At 44.1% G+C, this 25691-nt stretch overlaps 1 protein-coding gene across 2 annotated transcripts; it reads right to left on the bottom strand.

Moving 5' to 3' along the window:
- LOC311137266 (sodium-dependent neutral amino acid transporter B(0)AT2-like) lies at positions 1 to 24572 on the bottom strand. 2 transcript variants are annotated; one of them, XM_084171665.1, is made up of 12 exons: positions 23930 to 24461; positions 14028 to 14247; positions 13376 to 13533; positions 12787 to 12907; positions 11957 to 12132; positions 9691 to 9801; positions 7637 to 7878; positions 7256 to 7439; positions 6773 to 6974; positions 2732 to 2891; positions 1916 to 2078; positions 1 to 782 (listed from the first exon to the last, which is right to left on the bottom strand). In XM_084171665.1, the coding sequence occupies exons 2-12, from the start codon at positions 14245 to 14247 to the stop codon at positions 441 to 443; spliced, it is 2079 nt and encodes a 692-aa protein (XP_084027791.1). In that variant the 5' UTR covers positions 23930 to 24461; the 3' UTR covers positions 1 to 440. The 2 variants fall into 2 exon arrangements, with proteins under 2 accessions (XP_084027791.1, XP_084027790.1); XM_084171664.1 differs by lacking the exon at positions 23930 to 24461 and adding an exon at positions 24469 to 24572 and having other exon boundaries at positions 2 to 782.
- Between the last annotated feature and the right edge of the window lie 1119 nt (positions 24573 to 25691).

Genomic DNA, 25691 nt, shown 5'->3' with positions numbered 1-25691 from the left:
TCTACCGCCCCATAACATGAGCATTATCTGTAAGTAACTAAGTATGGGATGTTAAAAAAAAGTGGTGTGGAAAAACACCTTAGGTGGGTTGCAGGTTTGAACATTTGGGGCAACGTCTTGGCAACACACATCTCCTCACTTATAAACAATAGTTTGAGCCTTAGGGATTTTACTGACAAAGCACAGTTTTTCACCTCTCTGGACTACTGTATAAAAAATGAAATGTAACCCGACATGGCTGCATTCATATTATTTAAAATAGAGAGAACATCTGAAAGCAGAGGACCTTTTAAAACTAGTAATTTCATCTTTAAAAAGATACATTTTTCAATGTATACATCAGTATACATTCTTCCATGGTACCATGATGTAATATCTGACATCAAGACAGCTAGCAGCTCAAATTTCCCTCTTTTAGTCCTTCTGTTTTCTCCTCCCCCTTACACGCTGGTTGAATCATCTATATCTTCCGCCCCTTCCCTCTGTGGGAGGAGCCGGAGGTTCTCCTCGGCCAATGGCGAGGGAGAATCCTTAGGTATTCCATTCCTTTCCAGGTGTTCGTCCAATAGGGCGGCTACGGGGGTGTCACACTCCACGGTGCTGCACTTAGTGTATACGCCCCCCATGTCGGTTCCCAGGCCACTTCCTATGGAGTTGCGTCTAGTTCTGTTCCTCAGGATGGAGTGGATGTACCCCAGGGGAACAGGCAACGTGGCGAATATGATCAAAACAGCCAAGACGCCCAGGGCCCAGTCAGGGTAGTCCAGAGTCACCTCTGAGGCCTAAGGAAGAGACCGAGATGATTAAATACAATTATAAACTGGGTGGTTCGAGCCCTGAATGCTGATTGGTTGACAGCCGTGGTATATCAGACCGTATACCACATGTAAGACAAAACATTTATTTTAACTACTCTAATTACGTTTGTAACCAGTTTATAATAGCAATATGGCCAATATACCATGGCTAAGGGCTGTGTCCAGGCACTCCGCGTTGCATCATGCATAAGAACAGCCCTTAGCCATGGTATATTGGCCATATACCACACCCCCTTTGGCCTTATTGCTTAAATATAATACGATCAAAGTGAGAGAGCAATAGGCACAGACAATGTAAACAGGTGGGCAGGGCAGGTAGAGACCAAGACGTGAACAGGCATACACAGGGAGGACAGAATGGTAAGTAAAACAGAGAGAAAGGCAGAATCTTAATGATATCCCTATTGTCACAAGAACTGCAGTTCGTATAATGGTGTTAAGAATGAACAAAAATGTAGGAGAGGACTAGACATGAATGCAACACTAACTAGTTGCCTTGAACGCAGCTCCCTACTAACTCAACAAGCACCGGCTGCTACGAACTGCCAATTCAGCTTCCAGGCCTGTTCCAACACTTTAACTAGTTGCTGTGAACGCAGCACCTCAACAGCATCAGCTGCAACTCATTGCTAATCAGCCTCCACACCTATCCTCACTCTCAAATCACCACTGCCACCCTACTTAAACCAGACGAACGTTCCTCTTTGTTCTGCAGTGCATGTGATGTTGCGCCTTATCACGTTTTGCATCCCTTCTATCTAGTACCGCTTGGGTTCTTCCAAGGATCTCCTGGGGGAGGAGGGGATTTTAGAGATTGCCATCATCACAAGAGCCTAACTATCATGGCCTGACTATGTCTACCTGAGAAGCCAAACTCTAGAGTCTGCCCCGGATCCTTCATCTGCAGCCTTTGGCTTCATCCGGCCCGTTCTCATTCCCCTCCTAAATCCTTCTCACATCCCATGCAATTTCCTCAAGTATTCTAAACCCATTTCAATGTCTGGTCCTTAAACTCGTGAATTGATCATATATTGACCATGGTAAAGTAGCCTTGGAGTTGGGGGGGGGAAAGGATGAGCAGCCTAGTGTCACCTAACCGTTTCTCTGTTCCAGGCAGTGTAGGTGGGCCGTTTGAAGCACATCTTCAGCAGGCTGGCTCCAAGCAGCCCTAGCATGGCCAGCAGACACACATACTTCCACAGGTATTTATAGACCACAGGAGGGCGCCAGTGCAGCATCTTCTCTATGTCATCAAGGAACCTGAACATTCAGATATACAAGGCAATAGTCAGTGAGAGACAAGGGGGAACAGACAGACACAGCGAGTCAACCTGAAGGATCGATGTTCTAAATCCACATCTGGAGCCACTTTCTTCTACCCTGAATAATTCAAGTGTGACTACATTTCTTCATTAAATATATTCTCCGGTACTTTTGTACACTTTTTAGCCAGTAGTTCTGAAAGTAGTGGCCACGAGCCAAAAGTGGTCCCTGAAAATTGCAGATATGTGCACCACGTGTTCTCTCTCGCTCTACTGTGTGTGTGTCTTGCTAGCTGTCACTCAAATGGCGTGGGGCTGAAGCTCATTGGCTGAAACTCGATTTGCTAGGGGGCTGGCCCATGTGGGGGTAAATGTTGGGAAAATGCCACTGCACACCTTCCAAAAAACAGTTGCTTTCAAACTAGAGACTTCGTGGCTAATTTAGGTAATCTGCTCATAGATTATGCATGTATGATCTACACATTGACACATCACTACAAAGCGGGAGGTTTAAAAAAAAGACTTACTAGTCATCAATGTACCAGAGCATGTCTTTAATGAATATTCCTCTTTCTGGAAAGAAATGGTCTCATCTAATTTCGGAGGTTTGTCATGTGGTTTCTGCAGTCAGTGTAGTTAATAGGTTCATACCGGTCAGCGCCGTACACCCAGGACACGCTGAAACACTCAAACACCACCACGATGATGAGGGGCAGGGTGGCAGAGTAGTCGTCAAACATCATCACAAAGTAGTTCCCACAGCGCTGCGTGAAGAGCATGCCAATCAGGAAGCCGACGACGCAGCTACACACTGGGGGATAGAGGGAGAACGTTACAGACCCCACACAGATAGACTTGGCATGTTTACTAAAGAGGAGTCAGGACTAACACTCAGACTCCATTATGATGCCATCTTATAAAGGCGACCGCATACTAAGTTTGGTTTCCTCCTAGCAGAACTCGGCGAAGAAAACGTCTGTGCCTCGCACGCTCCCTGAAAATACCTTTGCTTGAAAAACAAGAAATATAATTAATGTTAGTCCCTCTTAAGACGCCGTAGCAACAACTTAGCCAGGATACACTTCCTCAAAATAGATAAATCACGATATCTGTAATTACGTTTGTTTTTACCAAGCAGGTCTTAATCGCGCAATTATACATTTAACTAAGATGTTTGGTGCAGTATTTCTGAAGTGAAAAAATGTGCATGAAAACTAGTCCTTCCTTGTTAAATGACAAACACTTCATTGAAGAATCCCGTCCATAGGTCCCACTCCTATTAGGAGTAGTACTGTTGACCAATCACCGACGAAGGGGCGTCGACGTCGGCTAACGAACATCGACTTGCCTCAAGAAAAAAAAATGGTGTGCTCGAACAGCTGAAAAAAACCCCTGCCGAACACCAAAACGTTACAAAATGTTGTCGTAATATATGCGCAAACTGGGAAGAATGTGATAGTCTTAATACTCCCATGTCAATAAGACATTTTAGCCTTGTCACACTGCAGGCCTTAATGCTCAAATCTGTTTAGTTTTTCAAATCTTTGAAATACTGGACAGTCTAAACAGCAAGATACAAGTTACCAAATTGGATGTGTGTTTGTTCAGACCGCAGTCATTTGCTGACATGGCTACGCTAGTTGTAATAGTAACGACGGGTGTGTGCGCAGTGGTGTACGCTGATTGGTGTTGGTGCTCGTGCTTCCCATCACTCAGAAGTTATGTAGCAAGCTAATGTGACAACAATGCCTGCCATGGACGTTTCCCAGTTCCTTTGAATGTTCAAAATCATAGTGTAAGAACACTTTTAAAGCCTCAAAGGATAAGATGATCCAAATTTCAAAACAAGTCCTTTTTGGCTAGCCAGAGCAGTCATCTATACTGAACAAAAAATATAAACGCAACATGCAACAATTTCAACGATTTTTCTGAGTTACAGTTCATATAACGAAATCAGTCAACTGAAATGAATTAATTAGGCCCTAATCTATGGATTGCACATGACTGGGCAGGGGTGCAGCCATGAGTGGGCCTGGGAGGGCATAGGCCCACCCACTGGGGAGCCAGGCCCAGCCAATCAGAATTAGTTTTTCCCCACAAATGGGCTTTATTACAGACAGAAATACTTGTCAGTTTCATCAGCTGCCCAGGTAGCTGGTCCCGCAGGTTAAGAAGCCGGATGTGGTGGCCGTGGGCTGGCGTGGTTAAACGTAGTCTGCGGTTGTGAGGCCGGTTGGACGTACTGCCAAATTCTCAAAAACGACGTTTGAGGTGACTTATGGTAGAGAAATTAACATTATATTTTCTGGCAACAGCTCTGGTGGACATTCCTGCAATCAGCATGCCAATTGCACCCTCTTTCAAAACTTGAGACGTCTGTGGCATTGTGTTGTGTGACAAAACTGCACATTTTACAGTGGCCTTTTATTGTCCCCAGCACAAGGTGCACCTGTGTAATGACCGTGCTGTTTAATCAGCATCTTGATATTGTTCACCTGTCAGGTGGATGGATTATCTTGGCAAAGGAAAATTGCTCACTAACAGGGATGTAAACAAATTTGCGGACAAAATTTAACAGAAATTATATTTTTGTGCATATGGAACATTTCTGGGATCTTTTATGTCAGCTCATGAAACATGGGACCAACACTTTACATGTTGCGTTTTTATTTTTGCTCAGTATAGCTAGCTAGGTAGCCATTTAGCTTTCTAGCACATTCACTAATTTGTCTGTAAACAATTAACAAGCTAGTTAGCTACCAAATATTATTGTCAAAACTGTCAGAGTAGCTAGCAAGTAACCAGATATGTCTAAAAACCAATTGAGACCAAATAAATCATGGCCAGGAATCAGATTTATATCTGATTTCAAACCACCTACGCAGGTGGTTTGAAATGTGGCGAGAAATATCCACTGGATGAAAACTATACAGATCAAGTCAAGAACAATAAAGCCTTGTTCATGTTGGCAGTTTGAAGTGACTCAAATCCAATACATTTGCAACCTACGAAGGTGGTTTGAAATGTGCTGTGAAATATCAGATTACATGTGCTTTTTGGCTGTTCAGACCGCAGGAAAAATAACAGATTCGAATCGGATGTGCAAAAATATTGGATTTAAGTCACTTCAAACTGCCAACGTGAACAAGGCTTTATTGTTCTTGACTTGATCGGTATAGTTTTCTTCCAGTGGTTCCCAAATAGGGTTTAATACTAGTAAACGGTATCCCGAGATTTCCCGACCAAACTCCTTCCTGTTTCCTGAGAAAAATAATGACAGGACCAATAATATACAATTTCTATGCCACACTAATGCAAAATAGGCACGTGCAAATAGCTGCATGTATTGGACATATCAACTCTCTGGCTTCATTCATACATTAGACCAGTCATCACAACGCTAACAGCCTGCCATATTTACTCAACATGATGTTACACTACAAAAGCAAGAGCATTCGCGGGCAATTGATCAACCGCGGCGCTATCCATGCTGCTGAATCTCCGCTACTTGCTTTGTTTAGAGGAGAATCTGATATGTTCCCTGTGACAAAGTCACCACTATAAGCAGGTTATCATAAAGTAAAAACAGCCAATATTCACTAGGCTGTAGTAACCTTATAACATTTCACCAGTAGGCCAACAGTGCTTCATAGGCTTACATAAAAACTAGGCTACATCAATGAAATATGGTGGAGACTTTGGACAAACTTTTTTGAGTTAATTAAATTGCAACAAATACAGTGGATTCGGAAAGTATTCAGACACCTTCTCCACATTTTGGTACATTACAGCCTTATTCTAAAATTGATTAAATTAACAATTTTCCTCATCAATCTACACACAATACCCCATAACGATAAAGAGAAAACATTTTTAGAAATGTTTGCAAATGTATTAAAAACAGAAAACAGAAATACCTTATTTACATAAGTATTCAGACCCTTTGCTATGAGACTCGAAATTGAGCTCTGGTGCATCCTGTTTCCATTGATCATCCTTAAGATGTTTCTGCAACTTGATTGGAGTCCACCTGGGGTAAATTCAACGGATTGGACATGATTTGGAAAGGCACACACCTGTCTATATAAGGTCCCACAGTTGACAGTGCATGTCAAAGCAAAAACCAAGCCATGAGGTAAACGGAATTGTCCGTAGAGCTCCAAGACAGGATTTTGTCAAGGCACAGATCTGGGGAAGGGTACCAAAAAACGTCTGCACACTGCTTGTGGAGCACCAAAGGTGCTTCAACAAAGTACTGAGTAAAGGGTCTGAATACTTATGTAAATGTGATATTTCCAGGTTTTTTATTAGCAAAACGTTTTTGCTGTCGTCATTATGGGGTATTGTGTGTAAATTGATGAGGGGGAAAAAACGATTTAATCAATTTTAGAATAAGGCTGTAACGTAACAAAATGTGGAAAAAGTCAAGGGGTCTTAATACTTTCCGAATGCACTGTACATCAAACAGTTCAATCCATGTGTATATTTCTCGATTTACAGTGGTATAGTCATGTCAGATTTTTTCCCCCTGAAATTATATGCTTTTAAATTGCATTTCCGGTTTGAACAGGAATACCGGGATGCTACCAATTTTCTCGGGAAGGAAAATTGGTACATTTGTGAAAAAAAATATTAAACCCTATTCTCAAACTCATGTTGGGCTGCCTGATGGGGTCACGACACACTCTTTACCTGTGAGCATGGTCTTGTGGCGCTTAAGCACTTTGAAGTTGTCAGTGAGGGGTGTGAGGATGCCCTCCATTGTGCCGAACATGGTGCTAAGGCCCAGGTTGAGCAGCATGAGGAAGAACAGAGCTGACCAGAAGGGACTGCCCGGGAACAGAGTCATGGCCTCTGTGAAGGCTATGAACGCCAGCCCTGTGCCCTCCACACCCTGCGAGAGAGGAAGGATAAGGAGAAAGGGACAGAGGCATAGAGAGAGAAAGAGATTTACATTTATCATGACATAGCATCTCAACAGAGCCTAACTTTATCTTTACATGTTATATACATTCTAGCAATAAACCTGCTAAAATGCAATTAGTTAATTCATAATGAGTGGGAGGAGCAACAAACAGGCAGGTTAGGTTGGTTTGCAAATAAAGAGGGAAAAGCTGTAACTCAAAGAATGCAGTAAAAGAAGAGGCAAGCTTGAGTGCAAGATCAACCGTTTACCTTGTTCATCTCCTCCTCCAGGCTGCAGTCAGTGAGGTTCCCAGGGACCTTGGCTCCGTGAGCCTTGAACCAGTCCCTGTAGGCCTCCAGGGGCACCGAGCTGGGGTCAGAGATGTTGAACCTGGGCAGCAGGTCCCGGTCAAGAGGGCCCACTGAGAACTGCTCCGACAGCTTCTCCAAGTTACTGAGAGAGGGGAGGGTGGAGAACAAGCAGTCAGTTTATTATACATTTTAGCAATGGCCCAGAGGTTTTTCTGACCGAGTAGGTATGACATATAAGAGGTTTCTCCAACTGGCCCGCAGGTGATTTTATTTGGCCCTCAAGTTCTGAGCAAAAAATAAAACACACACACACACACACACACACACTCACTCACTCACTCCTTCACGCAGCGCATGGCAACTTCCCTGGCGCGGAAACCCAGCACGGCAAACACCACCAGCGTGGCGAGGACGGAGGTGAGAAAGTTGATGGTGGAGACAGTGAGGGCGTCGCGGTGGCAGTTGTTGCTGCGTGGGTTGTAGGAGGAATAGGCGATGACCGAGCCAAAGCCCAGGCCCAGGGCGAAGAAAACCTGCGTGGCCGCCTGGCGCCACACCTGCACCTCACCCCAGATCTCCAGCTGGATGGAAGGAAGAAAAGAGAGAGGGAGGGGGAAAAGAGGGAGGGGGATAGGGGGGGAAAGAGAGGGGGATAGGGGGGAAAAGAGAGGGGGATAGGGGGGGAAAAGAGGGAGGGGGATAGGGGGGAAAGAGAGGGGGATAGGGGGGAAAAGAGAGGGGGATAGGGGGGAAAAGAGAGGGGGATAGGGGGGAAAAGAGAGGGGGATAGGGGAGAAAAGAGAGGGGGATAGGGGGGAAAAGAGAGGGGGATAGGGGGGAAAAGAGAGGGGGATAGGGGGGAAAGGGGGGAAAAGAGAGGGGGATAGGGGGGAAAAGAGGGAGGGGGATAGGGGGGAAAAGAGGGTGGGGGATAGGGGGGAAAAGAGGGAGGGGGATGGGGGGGGAGAGTGAGGGGGATAGGGGGGGAAAGAGGGAGGGGGATAGGGGGGAAAGAGGGAGGGGGATAGGGGGGGAAAGAGGGAGGGGATGGGGGGGAAAGAGGGAGGGGGATGGGGGGGAAAGAGGGAGGGGGATAGGGGGAAAAGAGGGAGGGGGATGGGGGGGAAAGAGGGAGGGGGATGGGGGGGAAAGAGTGAGGGGGATAGGGGGGAAAAGAGAGGGGGATAGGGGGGAAAGAGGGAGGGGGATAGGGGGGGAAAGAGGGAGGGGGATAGGGGGGGAAAGAGGGAGGGGGATGGGGGGGAAAGAGGGAGGGGGATGGGGGGAAAGAGGGAGGGGGATAGGGGGAAAAGAGGGAGGGGGATGGGGGGGAAAGAGGGAGGGGGATGGGGGGGAAAGAGTGAGGGGGATAGGGGGGAAAAGAGAGGGGGATAGGGGGGAAAAGAGTGAGGGGGATAGGGGGGAAAAGAGAGGGGGATTGGGGGGAAAAGAGGGAGGGGGATAGGGGGGAAAAGAGAGAGGGGGATAGGGGGAAAGAGGGAGGGGGATAGGGGGGAAAAGAGGGAGGGGGAGAGGGGGAAAAGAGGGAGGGGGATAGGGGGGGAAAGAGGGAGGGGGAGAAGAGAGCGAGGGAAAGAGAGTCAATGGAGAAACAATGGCATGGTGCACTTTGAATCTTACCATGATAGATACACTATATACACAAAAGTATGTGGACACCCCTTCAAATTAGTGGATTCGGCTATTTCAGCCACACCAGTTGCTGACAGCCATGCAATCTCCATAGACAAACATTGGCAGTAGAATGGCCTTACTGAAGAGCTCAGTGACTTTCACTGTGGCACTGTCATAGGTTGCCACCTTTTCAACAAGTCAGTTCGTCAAATTTCTGCCCTGCTAGATTTCTGCCCTGGTCAACTGTAAGTGCTGTTATTGTGAAGTGGAAACGTCTAGGAGCAACAACGGCTCAGCCGCGAAGTAGTAGGCCACAAGCTCACAGAACGGGACCGCCGAGTGCTGAAGAGTGTAAAATACGTCTGTCCTCGGTTGCAACACTCGCTACAGAGTTCCAACCTGCCTCTGGAAGTAAGTCCCCACAGCAATGTTCCAACATCTAGTGGAAAGCCTTCCCAGAAGAGTTGATGCTGTTATAGCAGCAAAGGGGGACCAACTCCATATTAATGCCCATGATTTTGGAATGAGATGTTCGACGAGCAGGTGTCCACATACTTTTAGTCATGTAGTGTATCTAGGCCTAGTGCATGATTGCGAGGAGTTTGTGAATTGCCATGGTTGCAAAAGCTGAGAAATTCTGAACCACATACCCCTTTGGAGCAAACCAGAATTACAGTTATAAAACAGTTAAAGCCCCTCAATTCTCCCTTATAACTATCGTTCATACAAGCAGTGTGCTGGGTGGATGATTATGATACCTTAGGGTAGAACATGTACTTGATGCCCTCTGCAGCCCCGTCTAGCATCAGCCCTCTGATGAGGAAACACAGCAGCACCACATAGGGGAACACCGAGGAGAAATACATCACCTTGGAAGAGAGGAGAAGGAGGGGTAGATAAGGCTTACAGCAGGGGAAACGTTTATTTATAAGGATCTCTTGAATCTCCATCAACTTAGTCAACCAAGAGAGATGACATATGCTATGTAATTTTGATTGTAGTTCTCCGTTTAGAGAAATTCTTTAGTACCGAAGGAATTGAAAGGCTTCCATGAAGTTTGACGTCAGTGGGATACTTCAGAATGGGAACATTCCAAACATTTACACAGACAGGCCTATGGCCATATTTTTACACAGCAAATATGCCCTTCCCAGAGTCTGACTCAGCCCACACACAAAGTTACAGATTCAGTAATTTCATCAGACTGAAGCTGGGGGTGTAGAAGTCCTTGCTTGGGTGGGTTGACTCAGATTTCCTGTTCCAGCAGGGCCAAATGGACAATTATCTAACTAGTAAGTTGCTAAACTTGATTGAAAGATCGCTTATCATAAACCTCTATGACAGGGACCGTTAGTGGGTTTATGTTTTCACATTAGCCAAATCAGCCTGTATATTTATCACAACGTTTTTGGGATATTCTAATCTGCAATGTAAGGTGACACAATGTCTAATTGTCTCAACTCCCTGTCAAATACTGTACATAACCTGTAGAGCACCTAGGCCTATACAGTGCCTTCGGAAAGTATTCAGACCCCTTGACTTTTTCCACATTTTGTTACGTATAACAGCCTTATTTTGAAATTGATTTAAAATATATATATATATCTCCTCAGCAATCTCACACAATACCCCATAATGACAAAGCGAAATGTTTGCACATTTAAAAATAAAAAACTGAAATACCTTATGTACGTAAGTATTCAGACCCTATGCTATGAGATTCTAAATTGAGCTCAGGTGCATCCTGTTTCCATTGATCATCCTTGAGTTGTTTCTACAACTTGATTGTAGTCCACCTGTGGTAAATTAAAACTGATTGGACATGATTTGGAAAGGCACACACCTGTCTATATAAAGGTCCCACAGTTGACAGTGCATGTCAGAGCAAAAACCAAGCCATGAGGTCGAAGGAATTGTCCATAGAGCTTCGAGACAGCATTGTGTCGAGGCACAGATCTGGGGAAGGGTACCAAAAATGTCTGCAGCATTGAAGGTCCCCAAGAACACAGTGGCCTCCATCATTCTTAAATGGAAGAAGTTTGGAACCACCAAGACTCTTCCTAGAGCTGGCCGCCCGGCCAAACTGAGCAATCGGGGGAGAAGGGCCTTGGTCAGGGAGGTGACCAAAAACACGATGGTCACCCGATCTAACATCTCTAGAGAAACCTGAAAATAGCTGTGCAGCAACGCTCCCCATCCAACCTGACAAGCTCGAAGCTCGAGAGGATCTGCAGAGAAGAATGGGAGAAACGCCCCAAATACAGGTGTGCCAAGCTTGTAGCGTCATACCCAAGAAGAAGAAGAATCAATGCTGTAATCGCTGCCAAAGGTGCTTCAACAAAGTACTGAGTAAAGGGTCTGAATACTTATGTAAATGGATATTTCAGTTTTTTATAAATGAGCAAAAATGTCTAAAAACCTGTTTTTGCATTATCATTATGGGGCATTGTGTGTAGATTGAGGTTTTATTGTGTTTTTTTTACTAATTTTTAGAATAAGGATGTAACGTAACAAAATGTAGAAAAGGTCAAGGTGTCTGAATACTTTCCGAAGGCACTGTTTGTCTACATGACATGGTGCAATGGTAATAACACAATAAGAACACCTCGAACGTCAAGAATCAGGCTAGGCTACATAGCTCCACACACTCGCTTTGTCGCTTTCACTTCTCAAACACGCCTTTGTATTTTGGCACTGCGCTAAATCCAGTCCCATGGAAATACAGTAGCGACAGCTGTGACTTTCAGTATCCTTCGGTTTTCTGTCCCCATCATTTCAGATTGCATATCTCGTTCATATGCATCGTCACTTAAGTGCTTGCTACACACAGGCAGCGATGCAAGGCTGGCTGCAGGAGTTTTACATATTTCTAATTGCTCCTAACCGTCTTCTGCACCTCTATCTTTTATCTGAAAACAGTGAAATTTAGGGGAGAGGGCAAACTCCACTGAACTAGTTGTTTGGAATCACTTGGGAGTTTCTGGATTTTGGGTAAACTTCTCCTTGAAGCAGAACATTCAGTACCTTGGCAGAGGACTTGATGCCCTTGAACATCCCCAAGCAGACGATGGTCCAGGCGGCCAGCAGGCAGCAGGTGATGACGTGGTTAAACTCGCCCGTATTGTCGATGGAGTCGGTGATGTTAAGAGCCTTCCGGAACCAGAAGTAGGTGGTAGGACTGCTGGCAACACATTCCTCCACTGAGATTAAGACACAAAGCAATGGTCAGGTGAAATTGTTAGACAACGAATATGATTGCTTGTTGTGTCTGTAATACCAACCTATTCCTAATTTAGTACACTTTATGGGGCCCCCTTTCTCAAAAGTAGTCCACTATATACGGCAGGGATAGGCAACTGGCGGCTCCAGCGGATCAATTTCCACACAAAAAAAGGTGCAATTTCGAATTTTGGTTGTGCATCAGCAGTTTTTTTATTGTTATGTCAGTCACTGAGTCACTAAATTAGCTCATGTCAGCAAAAAATAAATGTATTGGTAAATTAGCTGGCCACTAGACTATCTAAACTTGCAGTAAGCATGGTCAAATGAACGATTGGGGGGGGGGGGGGCACTGACCATCAAATATCATATTAAAAACTGAACACATTTGTCTCCGCCCTATGGTTAAATGTGCATACTTGCAGAAAATTAGCTGTAAAACTGCACAATTTTCTCTCCGCCCCATGGCAAAATGAGTAGAATTGATTGAAATGTGTTATAAAATTGCCCCCCAAAAAACTGTCACTGTCAAGAGGGTCGGGCTCTGACTGCATGCGTGTGTATGGATGTGGGTACGCCGACCCACGAGCCACTGCGGGCCCAGATGGGTCGTGGCCATGGGAGTGTTACCTTACCAGTTGTGTTACCGTGTTCAGGACACTCTTTCCAAGGTAGCGGATACTGAAATGAGTTTCCTAAGTAGAAAAGGCTCCAGCTGATGATCACGTTGTAGTAGAGAGCAACAAAAAAACACACCTGAAAATGAGAAAAAGTTTACATGGGTTAGTAACACATTCTTGTCTCCTTCAAGCTGGTGATAGGATCTCCTACCAGGTATTTCATGTTCATACGACACCCTGATATTTATAACATGTTTGGGATACAACTTTCAACTCTATTAGAACGCTCTCCAGTCAAGTGTTGTTATGTAATGTCAATTGCAATGCGCCCATAGGATTTCAAATCTCGTGCTCAAACTGAAGCATTGCTAATCTTTGGCCTTGGGCCATGTGTAGTCAGGTTAGGGGTGTATTCATTATGGAAACTGTTTAAAAAAACAAAAGGGTAGCAAACAAAGCAAACAAGAGTTTCTATTGGACAAATTCAGGTAAGTCCTCCCTGTTCCGTTTAAGAAAAGTTTTGCAACAAAATTGGCGTAATGAATCTGCCCCAGGTGACCGCTTTTGTATGACTAGCGGGAAGCTACTTTGTTTAATCTCTCACCACACAGCTGGAGTAGCCGATCCCCGCCAGCTTGGGAGAGATGTGCTTCCACACCCCGATGCTGCCCTGCCGGATGGACTGACCAGCCGCCAGCTCCAGGAAGAACAGGGGAATGCCCACCAGGATCATGAGCAGCACGTATAAGAGGAGAAAGGCCCCTGTGGGAGGGAGTAAAATATAAAAGTGTTCATGAGGGCTAAAAAACTAAACTGGCCTTGTGCCAAGTGTTTGTTAACATGACAGCGAGGATAGTAATTTAATCATATTGGCAAATCCATTAGGACATTTTAAGATGCACTAAAAAGCAATACTGAGATATTGTTTTCCAAGACAAATTCATCCACAGCAAAGATTAGAGGAAAATGTTCAAGTAGTTTGCCTCCTCAGACCTTTGCCAGTATTCATAACACGTCTCAGAGCAGGAGTGCTGATCTTGGATCAGGTCCCCCTTGTCCATGTCATCTTTTTCATAATGATCTAAAAAGGCTAAACTGATCCTAGACCAGGAATAATAATCAGAGACGTGTTGTGAGTATGGGCCCAGGTGAGAAAGAAATATGAAAATGTATGTACTTCACTACTGTAAGTCACTGGATAAGTGTCTGCTAAATGACTAAAACATTTTACCCACTGATATTGACACCATCCTCACCTCCTCCATTTTGATGGCAGAGGTAGGGGAACCTCCACACGTTGCCCAGGCCAACGCTGAATCCCACCTGAGCCAGGAAATACTCCACTTTACTGTCCCAGCCATCCCGGGCGGGGGGCTCCACTACACCCTCCTGACTATCCTCGCCAGCCAAGCAGCCCAGCTGAGACTCTGGTGTCACCGCCGTGTCATCGTCATTGGGCAGGGGAGGCTTCTCCATCTAACAGAAGACGGAAACAATACAATTTAGTAGGGCCGGGACAATACCAGTATCGAGACACTCATTAGTATCGTGGCAGGGAAACAAAACACGAAGCAGATTTAACTTCTTTAGGAAAACAGCCCTAATGTTGGAAACAAAGTTTGTCATCCAGATACACATTTAAATTTATTTTCCAAGCTATAGCAGACAATATGTTACATACAGCAGGTGTTTAAAGGAACAGAATTTGGTCTGCTTCATGTTTTCATTTTTGCCATGGAAAAAATATTGCGATACTGGTATCGTCCCAGCCATAAGGTATAGTGTGGCTAGTAATATGCCATATGCATCTAGGATACTAAATGCATGGGGTGAATCAAAAGTGGGCACACCAAGCAAAAAGCCTAGTCTATTGGGTAAATCCATTTGAATTCAATCACTTTTTGACAGCATCCCTTTTGATTGAAAACTTTCCATACATGTTTGCCCATTAAAGAAGGGGTCAGAAAGTGACTTTTAAGACCCGAATGCCAAAACATTCAATAGATAAAAGGTGCTCAAAGTTGACCCATTTCGGATACCCCACCCTTTACTGTGGCAATTGTGATCGAATCAACGCAATATTAGCCACTTGTAATGCAACATACCGAAACAAAACAAACTATGCAAGAGATGTTGTTGTAGGCAGAACGCATGGAGTACGATTCTATTGCGCACGACTCAGCCAGTACTCTACGCAGACCAGTGCGGCATAGCCAATCAGAGCTGCAGTAGGCCTATACGCAAATAGACCATTGCCATATATGGATCTGTGCCATTTACTTTGAACTGGACTGTGTTTACAGCATGAGTGGTCGTGAGTAGATGCGCTTGTTTTGTGATCAAAGCAAGAGCTGCATGTAGCCATGTGTGCACATTTTGTTCATATCCTTTGCTAGTTAGTGAGTTATTAGCCCAGTTATAGATCATTTGTAGTCAGCAATTGGGGAGTGATTGCTTCCTACAAGAGCACCAAACGTACACATTTCTAGACATCTTTGAAAAGCGAGTCAGGTAAAGAGCTTTTTTTTTGTCTTAAAGAGGCAGTGTTGTATTTTGAGACAGGCTTGAATAAGCTAAGTAGCCAATAGGCAGAGGGTAGTATAATTTGTCTGATTCTCTGTAATAATAGTATGGGAATAATAATGCATTTTATTTTGTAAAATGGTTTCTTGCATCAAACACAACATTTTCAGTCACCTCCTTGTCTGAAGGACTAGTGGATAAACAGGTTAATGTCAAGCACTGCAAGTTTTTTTCCAAAAGTCTCATGGAATCTACATTGAACACCACACATTGGCTGCTACTGTACGCTGAATGATAGAACAGCTATTTCAATGTTAAAATATTATGGGATGCATTTTCTTCATTGTTTTTGATGGTAGGCCACTTTGATAGGCCTACATTATGATCAAATAGCCACAGTAGCCAACTTGGCCACTGTTAAAACTAACTTAAAGCGGGTACAGCCTCAGTGTCCGCGCGCTGGAAGTTGCACAGAATTTTCAGAACGTTCAAGTTTGCGCTCAGCAGGCCTGAAATTTGCTCAGTGCCACATTTTTTTTTTGAGGGAACAATGATTGACAGTATAATTTAAAACAACAAATACAGTGCTATGAAAAAGTATTTGCCCCCTTTCTAATTTTCTCTACTTTTGCATATTTGTGATACTGAATGTTACCAGATCTTCAACCAAAACCTAATATTAGATAAAGGGAACATAAGTGAACAAATAACACAACAATTACATATTTATTTAATTTATTTCATAAATAAAGTTATGCAACACCCAATTCCCCTGTGTGAAAAAGTAATTGCCCCGTTACACTCAATAACTGGTTGTGCCACCTTTAGCTGCAATGACTCCAACCAAATGCTTCCTGTAGTTGTTGATCAGTCTCTCACGTCGCTGTGGAGGAATTTTGGCCCACTCTTCCATGCAGAACTGCTTTAACTCAGTGACCCAGAGCATATCGGATTTTCTGCCGGAATCACTGGACCCTAGCGCCGGATCATCGCAACCAGCTAGCTGCAACCAAATGGCTGTTGTCGTTGGCTAATTAACATTGCCCCTTAGCAAGCACCAGTTAGCCTTGAGCTAGCCTCGAGTCAGGCCCATCTCCCGGCTATCTACCTCTCTGTCAACCGGACGGGACCTCCTAGTGTTGACACGGAGCCCCGCCGATCCAACACGACTGGTTTGCCAACGAAATCGTCTGATGTGGTTTCAACACGCTTCCCGTTACGACGTCAACCACGAAGATCCATCTGCTAGCCCCGGCCCGCTAGCACACGCAAGCCGGGCCTCTTGCTCGCCAGTGCTGTAGTAGCCCCCGAGCTACCTCCGAACTCTCCTATTGCTGTTCACCGGACCTTATGATAACTTAGCTATACAGCTGATGCCTGCTGGACTGTTCCTTTATACGGTACCGCATCCTGTTAATGTTTAGCCTCAGCCCAAACTTTGTCGCCATTACCAGCTGTTGTCTTAGCTCTCTTGAATAACACCTGTAATTGCTTTATGCCTCTCTCCCATGTCAATTTGCCTTACTTATTGCTGTTTCGGTTATTTCTTATTGTACTATTTCACTGTAGAGCCCCCAGCCCAGCTCAACCTGCCTTAGACAGCTCCTTTGACCCACCCGCGGAGACAGACTAAATGGTGCATCCAGTGATGCTATCTCTTTCATCGTTACCCAACGCTTAGGTTTACCTCCACTGTACTCATATCCTTCCATATCCTTGTCTGTACATAATGCCCTGAATCTATTCTACAACGCCCGGAAATCGGCCCCTTTTGTTCTCTGTACCCAACGCACTAGAAGACCAGTTCTTAAAGCCTTTAGCCGTATCCTTATTCTACTCCTCCTCTGTTCCTCTGGTGATGTAGAGGTTAACACAGGCCCTATAGCCCCCAGTATCACTCCTACTCCCCAGGCGTTATCATTTGTTGACTTCTGTAACCGTAAAAGCCTTGGTTTCTTGCACGTTAACATCCGAAGCCTCCTCCCTAAATTTGAGTTATTCACTGCGTTAGCACACTCCGCCAACCCTGATGTTCTAGCAGTGTCTGAATCCTGGCTTAGGAAGGCCACCAAAAATTCTGAAATTTCCATCCCCAACTACAACATTTTCCGTCTCGATAGAACTGCCAAAGGGGGTGGGGTTGCAATCTACTGTAGAGATAGCCTGCAGAGCTCTATCATACTATCCAGGTCTGTGCCCAAACAGTTTGAGCTTCTACTTCTAAAAATCCACCTTTCCAGAAATAAGTCTCTCACTGTTGCCGCTTGCTACAGCCCACCTCAGCCCCGAGCTGTGCCCTGGACACCATATGTGAACTGATTGCCCCCCCCATCCATCCTCAGAGTTCGTACTGCTTGGTGACCTAAACTGGGATATGCTTAACACCCCGGCAAACCTACAATCTAAACTAGACCCCCCCTAATCTCACACAAATTATCAACGAACCTACCAGGTACAACCCAACATCTGTAAACATGGGCACCCTCATAGATATCATCCTGACAAATTTACCCTCTAAATACCCCTCCGCTGTCTTCAACCAGGAACTCAGCGATCACTGCCTTATTGCCTGCATCCGTAAATGGGTCCGCGGTCAAACGACCACCCCTCATCACAGTCGAACGCTACCTAAAACACTTTAGCGAGCAGGCCTTTCTAATTGACCTGGCCCGGGTATCCTGGATGGATATTGACCTCATTCCGGTTTCCGAGCTGGTCATGGGTGCACTTCAGCCACGCTCAAGGTCCTAAACGATATTATAACCGCGATCGATAATTAACAGTACTGTGCAGCCGTCTTCATCGACCTGGCCAAGGCTTTCGACTCTGTCAACCACCGCATTGTTATTGGCAGACTAAATAGCCTTGGTTTCTCAAATGACTGCCTCGCCTGGTTCACCAACTACTTCTCAGATAGAGTTAAACGTGTCAAATCGGAGGGCCTGTTGTCTGGACCTATGGCAGTCTCTATGGGGGTGCCACAGGGTTCAGTTCTTGGGCCGACTCTTTTCTCCGTGTATATCAATGATGTCGCTCTTGCTGCTGGTGACTCTCAGATCCACCTCTACGCAGACGACACCATTTTGTATACATCTGGCCCTTCATTGGACACGGTGTTAACAAACCTCCAAACGAGCTTCAATGCCATACAACACTCCTTCAGTAGCCTCCAACTGCTCTTAAACACTAGTAAAACTAAATGCATGCTCTTCAACCGAACGCTGCTTGCAGCCGCCCACCCGACTAGAATCACTACTCTCGGCGGGTCTTACCTAGGTGACTGGTTAGACTGTAAAGTCTCCTTCCAGACTCACATTAAGCATCTCCAATCCAAAGTAAAATCTAGAATCAGCTTCCTATTTCGCAACAAAGCCTCCTTCATTCATGCTGCCAAACATGCCCTCGTAAAATTGACTATCCTACCGATCCTTGACTTCAGCGATGTCATTTACAAAATAGCCTCCAACACTCTACTCAGCAAATTGGTCTATCACAGTGCCATCCGTTTTGTCACCAAAGCCCCATATACTACCCACCATTGTGACCTGTACGCTCTTGTTGGCTGGCCCTCACTACATATTCGTCGCCAAACCCACTGGCTCCAGGTCATCTATAAATCACTGCTAGGCAAATCCCAGTCTTATCTTAGCTCACTGGTCACCATAGCAACACCCACCCGTAGTCTGCGCTCCAGCAGGTATATCTCACTGGTCATCCCCAATGCCAACACCTCCTTTGGCCGCCATTCCTTCCAGTTCTCTGCTGCCAATGACTGGAACGAACTGCAAAAATCTCTGAAGCTGGAGACTCTTATCTCCCTCACTAACTTTAGGCGTCAGTTGTCAGAGCAGCTTACCGATCACTGCACCTGTACACAGCCCATCTGTAATTAGCCCATCCAACTACCTCATCCCCATATTGTTATTTATTTTGCTAATTTGCACCCCAGTATCTCTATTTGCACATCATCTTTTGCACATCTCTCATTCCAGTGTTAATACGAAATTGTAACTATTTTGCATTATAGCCTATTTATTGCCTTACCTCCATCATTTACTACATTCACACACACTGTATATATATATATTTTCTGTTGTATTTTTTACTTTGTTTTATTTACCCCATATGTAACTCTGTGTTGTTGTTTTTATCGCACTGCTTTGCTTTATCTTGGCCAGGTCGCAGTTGTAAATGAGAACTTGTTCTCAACTGGCTTACCTGGTTAAATAAAGGTGTAATAAAATATAATAAAAATGTGCAATAGGCTACTTTTGCCTTCTTGCAATGCAATACTTCAACCACTAGAAACTGTGCCTACACATGGTCCAAAGTTTGCAGTAGGAAAAGCACTTTCACACATCAAGTACGTTTTTATAAATGCTAACTGTTGCGTGAAAACTGGTGCATGCATGTTTTGGGGCATATTTTGCACCGTTTATAAATGCAGCCCCTGGTACTTGTTCATGATGCTGTTGACCTTAACACGGGCCTCAGGACCAGTGGAAGCAAAATAGCACAACAACAAAGATCCACCACCATATTTTACAGTAGGGATTCGTTTTTTTCTGCATATTCATTGTTTTCTCGAAGGCCAAACCCACCACTGGTGTGCGGGTTAGTGCAATCCGGGATCCTTGGGACATCCTTACCCTAAACCAGGGGTGTCAAACGTACGGCCCACGGGCCGTATCAGGCCCGCAAACGGGTTTAATCCGGCCCGCAAGATGATTTAAAAAAAAATTAAATAATAATAATAATAAAAAAATTGTAAAGTATAAAAATGCGCTGCAATTTTTCTATAAAATAAACTGCTGTTCCAATTGCGTCCACTGGATGGCGCAATAGCAATTGTGTTAAGCAAGCAAACTGTTTATACCGGGGCAGAGCAAGTAGGTCAAGCACGTGCAGCCAATGAGCTACTTTGTTTTGCCCGCGATATTTATTAAGGCTTCTACTTTTAACATTATGTGCTTTGGCACCCTCATTGCCCCAATATGTCTCTGTCAAAAAAGAGAAAAGTGGACGCAGAGTGCAGAGTGTTCCAAGAAAAATGGTCATCCTATTTAATCACGGAATTGAATGAGAAAGCTGTATGTTTGGTGTGTTCAGAGCATGTTGCAGTGCTGAAAGAATATAACCTTTGTCGCCACTATGTGAGTCTTCATGCCGACAAATATGACAACTTTCAAGGACAGCAGAGATGAGAGAAGGTGAATGAACTGTTGGCGGGTCTGAAGAAACAGCAGTCTGTGTTTACTCACAGCCGAGACATCAGTGACGCTGCAGTGAAAGCTAGCTACCTCATTGCTAATGAAATCGCAGTGGCTTCAAAACCATTTAGTGAGGGTGAATTTGTAAAAACATGCATGATGAAGGCAGCGGAGATTGTGTGCCCTGAAAAGCGGCAGGCTTTTGCAAATATCAGCCTGACAAGAAACACAGTTGCAGACAGGATTTCCGATCTTTCAGTGGATTTGGACAGCCAGTTGAAGCAAAAAGTAAAGTCATTTATTGCGTTTTCGGTTGCAATTGATGAAAGCACGGACATTACAGATGTTGCACAACTGGCCATTTTTTCATCCGCGGAGTTGATGACACATTGACCGTCACCGAGGAGTTCGTGGAGTTGGTGCCGATGACAGATACAACGACAGCAGCTGATATTTTTACCGCACTCGTCGGCGCACTGGACAGGGTCGGAGTGGACTGGTCCCGCGCTGTCAGCCTGGCTACAGATGGTGCGCCCTCAATGATCGGGAAAAAAGCAGGCGTTGTGACAAAGTTCAGAGAGAAAGTGCAATCTGCAAATGGAGGACGTGATTTTTTGACTTTTCACTGTATTTTGCACCAGGAGGCTTTGTGTTGCAAGTCATTAAAGATGGATAACGTCATGAAGGTGGTCATCCAAACTGTTAATTTCATCCGATCCAAAAGCCTGAATCACCGTCAGTTTGACAGCCTTCTCAGAGAGAAAGACCACATCTATGGCCTGCCATACCACACTGAGGTAAGATGGTTAAGCAGAGGTGCTGTGCTGAGGCGTTTCTTTGATTTATGAGAAGAAATTGAACAGTTCATGGAAGAAAAGGACAAACCAGTGTTAGAATTTCATTCCGCAGAATGGATGCCGAACCTTGCATTTATGGTGGATGTTACAGAGCACCTGAATAACTTGAACAAACAGCTGCAAGGGCGCAACAAAGTTGTCACGCAGTATTATGACAGCATACGTTCTTTCAAGTTGAAGCTGTCATTGTGGGAGACGCAACTTGCCGGTGGTGATGCAGCTCACTTCCCCAGTCTGAAAAATGTGTGCGCGACCCAACATGTGGCAGACATGAAGCGGTTCAAAGATAAAATAACGGGACTGTTACGGGAGTTTGAGCAACGCTTTCAGATTTATATGTTTTTATGTTGATGTGCTATTGTTTTTAATTGTTTTTATTGTATTTGTATATTTAACCTATTCTTGACTCTGTGGTTCTTGCACTTGTTTGGGGAACAGGATTTCATTATTTTTATCTACATTTCTGCCTGAGAAATGACACCCTGATATAGTTCTGTGATCTGTGATATACTTCTGTGAATCACTGAGGCATTGTGTGTTTGTGTGTTCTTTTTCTTTAGAATTTTCAAATAAACTTGACGTGTTTTATGATTAATAGTGATGTTGTGCTTGTACTATTTTGGACACACTGTCCTCAGGCTCCAGCTTTATGTTGTATGTTGATCGTATTAAAACAAAGAAAACAATCTGAAGTTGTTGTTTTTAAGTTATATATACACCATGATTTTTCCGGTCCGGCCCACTTGGGAATAGATTTTCCTCCATGTGGCCCCTGAGCTAAAATGAGTTTGACACCCCTGCCCTAAACCCTAACCTTAACCATTTTAAATGTCAACTTCAATGGGGTGACGTCAGAGTTGGGACGTCCCAGGGATTCCTTGCGTAGGTAGAGCCGTTCTTTTTGGTCCATGTTATCCGGGATCCTTGGGACGGCCCTACTCCATTGAAGTTGAAATTTAAAATGGTTACAGTAAGGGTTAAGGTATGTACGTCCCAAGAATCCCAGATAGCACTGATCGTTGTTTTATACCTCAGTGACCGAAGACCTCTATTTAATATAATAATAATAATAATATGCCAAAGCGACTTACAGTCATGCGTGCATACATTTTTGAGTATGGGTGGTCTCGGGCATCGAACCCACTACCCTGGCGTTACAAGCGCCGTGCTCTACCAGCTGAGCTACAGAGGACCACGTGTCATATGACCAATCAAAGGGGGGTGCTGTCAAAAAGTGATTGAAATCAAATGGAACGACCCTACAGCTAAACAGCACTTATTTTATTTTAGGGGCTCTATTATGTAGCCAGTTCCCACTGTAACACAGCACTGTACAACATCCAGAGAATTAGGAAAGAGGGGCACTCACCATGTGACAACACAACAAGCCATTGTCTCATCCAAAAAGTGATATTACCACTTACGATGTTTTTTTTATGTAATCACCAGATAATCGCCAGTCCTTTACATGTAGAAGCACCAAACTATTACTATCACGACACATTAGAGGTGGCCTGCTATAGCACATACAAGACATTGACAATGATGGGTGAAGATACCCGGTTGTATCAGCTAAACGCATCACGCCACTCAGTTCAATTCACATGTCTAAAATGGCATGTCTTCATGCTGAAAAAGACTCACCTGACCTCTTGTATGTTAAATAAAAAATGTCCTGTGTAGAAGCCGTGGGTAAGGACCGTCAGCGACGTAAAAAGAACAAACTCCAAGCTAGCTAACTTAGCTAGCTAGCTAACAGTAGTACCGAAACATGTGGCATCCACCCAATCCAACATCAACACTAAGCTACCTGCCGCTACAACCAGATTCCCTCCGTAGTGAGGTAGCTATAAGTGGGATCAAGAAACGTGTGCGATTGCTTACAAATTCACATGAACATACATCCTGGTTCCAACAATAGACCTAGTATAGATTATTAAACAATATTAATCCAATTCCAGAGCGACCTCAAAGAAGAAAACACGCGCGTTTTTGTGTGGGCGTGTGTATTTCCACGGCACGCCCATCCACTGAGCTCCATAATTATTCTTATGCACAACAAAATTATTCTGTCCTGAATGTGAGAATTTCGGAGGTTTATTTTTAAAACCACTCAATCAGCATCAACAAATACCTCCAACATTTTTTTCTCTGTCATAATTTCTTTAGAAATATTAACACACAAAAAGAAAAGTAAAAATAATATTAACCTTATTTGCTGTCACATGGACGATGGCCTGGTATACTATTGTTGGGTTAAAATAAATACTCTCATCTGCCTAAGGTGGTATTTTTATTTATTTTATTTTATGTGATAAATGCAAATGTGACAAATGATGGAACACGTTCACATATTTATAAATCAAAAGCCAATGTCATTCGTTTAAAAAAATTATATATAGACAAAACAATGTAAATAGCATATGGTATGAAACCCCCATAATGATGCCACTGCTATTTAAACCATAGAGGCATAGACCGTATATAATGGTTTATACCCCAAGTAATATGTTGTGACTGCTGCTGTCCACCCACATTTCCTTTTCCCATGGAATGGCAAATACCTACCTATTCCACGTTGCAACTTTCTGCGTGTGCAGTCTCACTTCCACTATTGTCCTTTCTGTCTTGTTTTTTCTTTAGAATTCTATTACATAGTTTAGAGGTCATACTAGGCCTACTTGAAAGTTACTTGAAAAAAAGTGAATGACGACTTTATCATACCAGGTGGATATAATAACACTACTCAAACTAGTCTCATTTGGGAAGCAGGCTAAACTGAAGAATCTGATGCAACAACTGTTGAAGTTTACAAAGCAGCGGCGTCCAAGCCCAACCATGCAACCCAAAAAGATAATCACGCTAAAGGCACAAGTACGATATAGTTTATAAAAAATACTTAAGTTGGAAGAGTAGTGAACATGCTTCCCATTTCTCGTTATTTCAAAAGAAGGTAAAAACAAGCAGTTCGAAAACGATATATTATATTTTACGCCATCTAAACAGTCTGTCTGTTTCACTTTATATATTCATTGTTTTTATTCTCAAATAAAAGCAATAATGTAACACAATATGATATCATGCTTTAAATGAATGACTATAAATACCTTGGCGTAACAGAATAGTTCTTTCTCTTAATTAAAAAAAAAACAAAGTCCTCAGTTTCATCAAGTTTGACACAAATGCCACGTTGGGACAAGGGCACTTCTTCTTCTTTAAAGTTTTATGGCAGACTACACCTATTGGTGTATTGACGCCACCTACTGTACGGGGTATTGAAACAAGATAATACAAAAGTCAAAACAACCATCCCACTCCTTCAGTCACATTCAAATCACATCCCTTAACAGGCTCAGGTGCCTGTGAGGACGGAGCATTCATCGACAGGATTCCTTGTAATGACTCCGCAGAAAAGCTCCTGAAGACGCAGTATGCATATTTTCAGGGGCGCAACTTTGGTTTTAGAAGCGGGGGGGACATAATATATATTTTTTAGGGGGTGGATCAGCTTTAATATTGCAGATGGATTGTGGCTTCCATCAATGTAATTGTCTAAATAATTTCCAATCCCCCATATATTTTTTTGTAAATATACACTACCAGTCAAAAGTTTGGACACACCTACTCATTCAAGGGTGTTTCTATAGTTTTACTATTTTTTACATTGTAGAATAATAGTGAAGACATCAAAACTATGAAATAACACATATGGAATCAAATCAAATCAAATGTTCGGGTAGCAAATAGTCTGGGTAGCCATGATTAGCTGTTCAGGAGTCTTATGGCTTGGGGGTAGAAGCTGTTAAGAAGACTTTTGGACCTAGACTTGGTGCTCCGGTACCAATTGCCATGCAGTAGCAGAGAGAACAGTCTATGACTAGGGTGGCTGGAGTCGTTGACCATTTTTAGGGCCTTCCTCTGACACCGCCTGGTATAGAGGTCCTGGATGGCAGGAAGCTTGGCCCCAGTGATGTACTGGGCCGTACGCACTACCCTCTGTAGTGCCTTGCGGTCGGAGGCCGAGCAGTTGCCATACCAGGCGGTGATGCAACCAGTCAGGATGCTCTCGATGATGCACTACCTACCAGCCAGCTCTAGCCTGGACTATTATCGGCCAGTCTGCACTGTCTGCACAGCGAGTTATCGGATTTTCTGCCGGAATCACTGAATCACTGGACCATTAACACTGGATAATCGCAACTAGCTAGCTGCAACCAAATGAACGTTGTTGTTGGCTAACCAGCCTTGAGCTAGCCTTGAGTCAGGCACATCTCCCGGCTATCTACCTCTCTGTCAACCGGACGGGACCTCCTAGAGTCGACACGGAGCC

This window comes from Coregonus lavaretus, assembly GCF_964263955.1.
Source record: "Coregonus lavaretus genome assembly, chromosome: 1".
Lineage (NCBI taxonomy): Eukaryota > Metazoa > Chordata > Actinopteri > Salmoniformes > Salmonidae > Coregonus > Coregonus lavaretus.
The sequence above is the reverse complement of the archived record's forward strand: the minus strand, read 5'-3'. Positions and strand labels throughout refer to the sequence as shown.

What these genes read in the sequence shown, in the direction of transcription:
- LOC311137266 (XM_084171664.1), bottom strand. Translation starts at nt 14,247, where the DNA reads ATGGAGAAGCCTCCCCTGCCCAATGACGATGACACGGCGGTGACACCA. An exon ending in CCACAAGACCATGCTCACAG is followed by an intron (nt 2,892 to 6,772) that starts GTAAAGAGTGTG and finishes TCTATCCCCCAG; the next exon opens with TGTGTAGCTGCGTCGTCGGC. An exon ending in TGGGTGTACGGCGCTGACCG is followed by an intron (nt 2,079 to 2,731) that starts GTATGAACCTAT and finishes CTGAATGTTCAG; the next exon opens with GTTCCTTGATGACATAGAGA.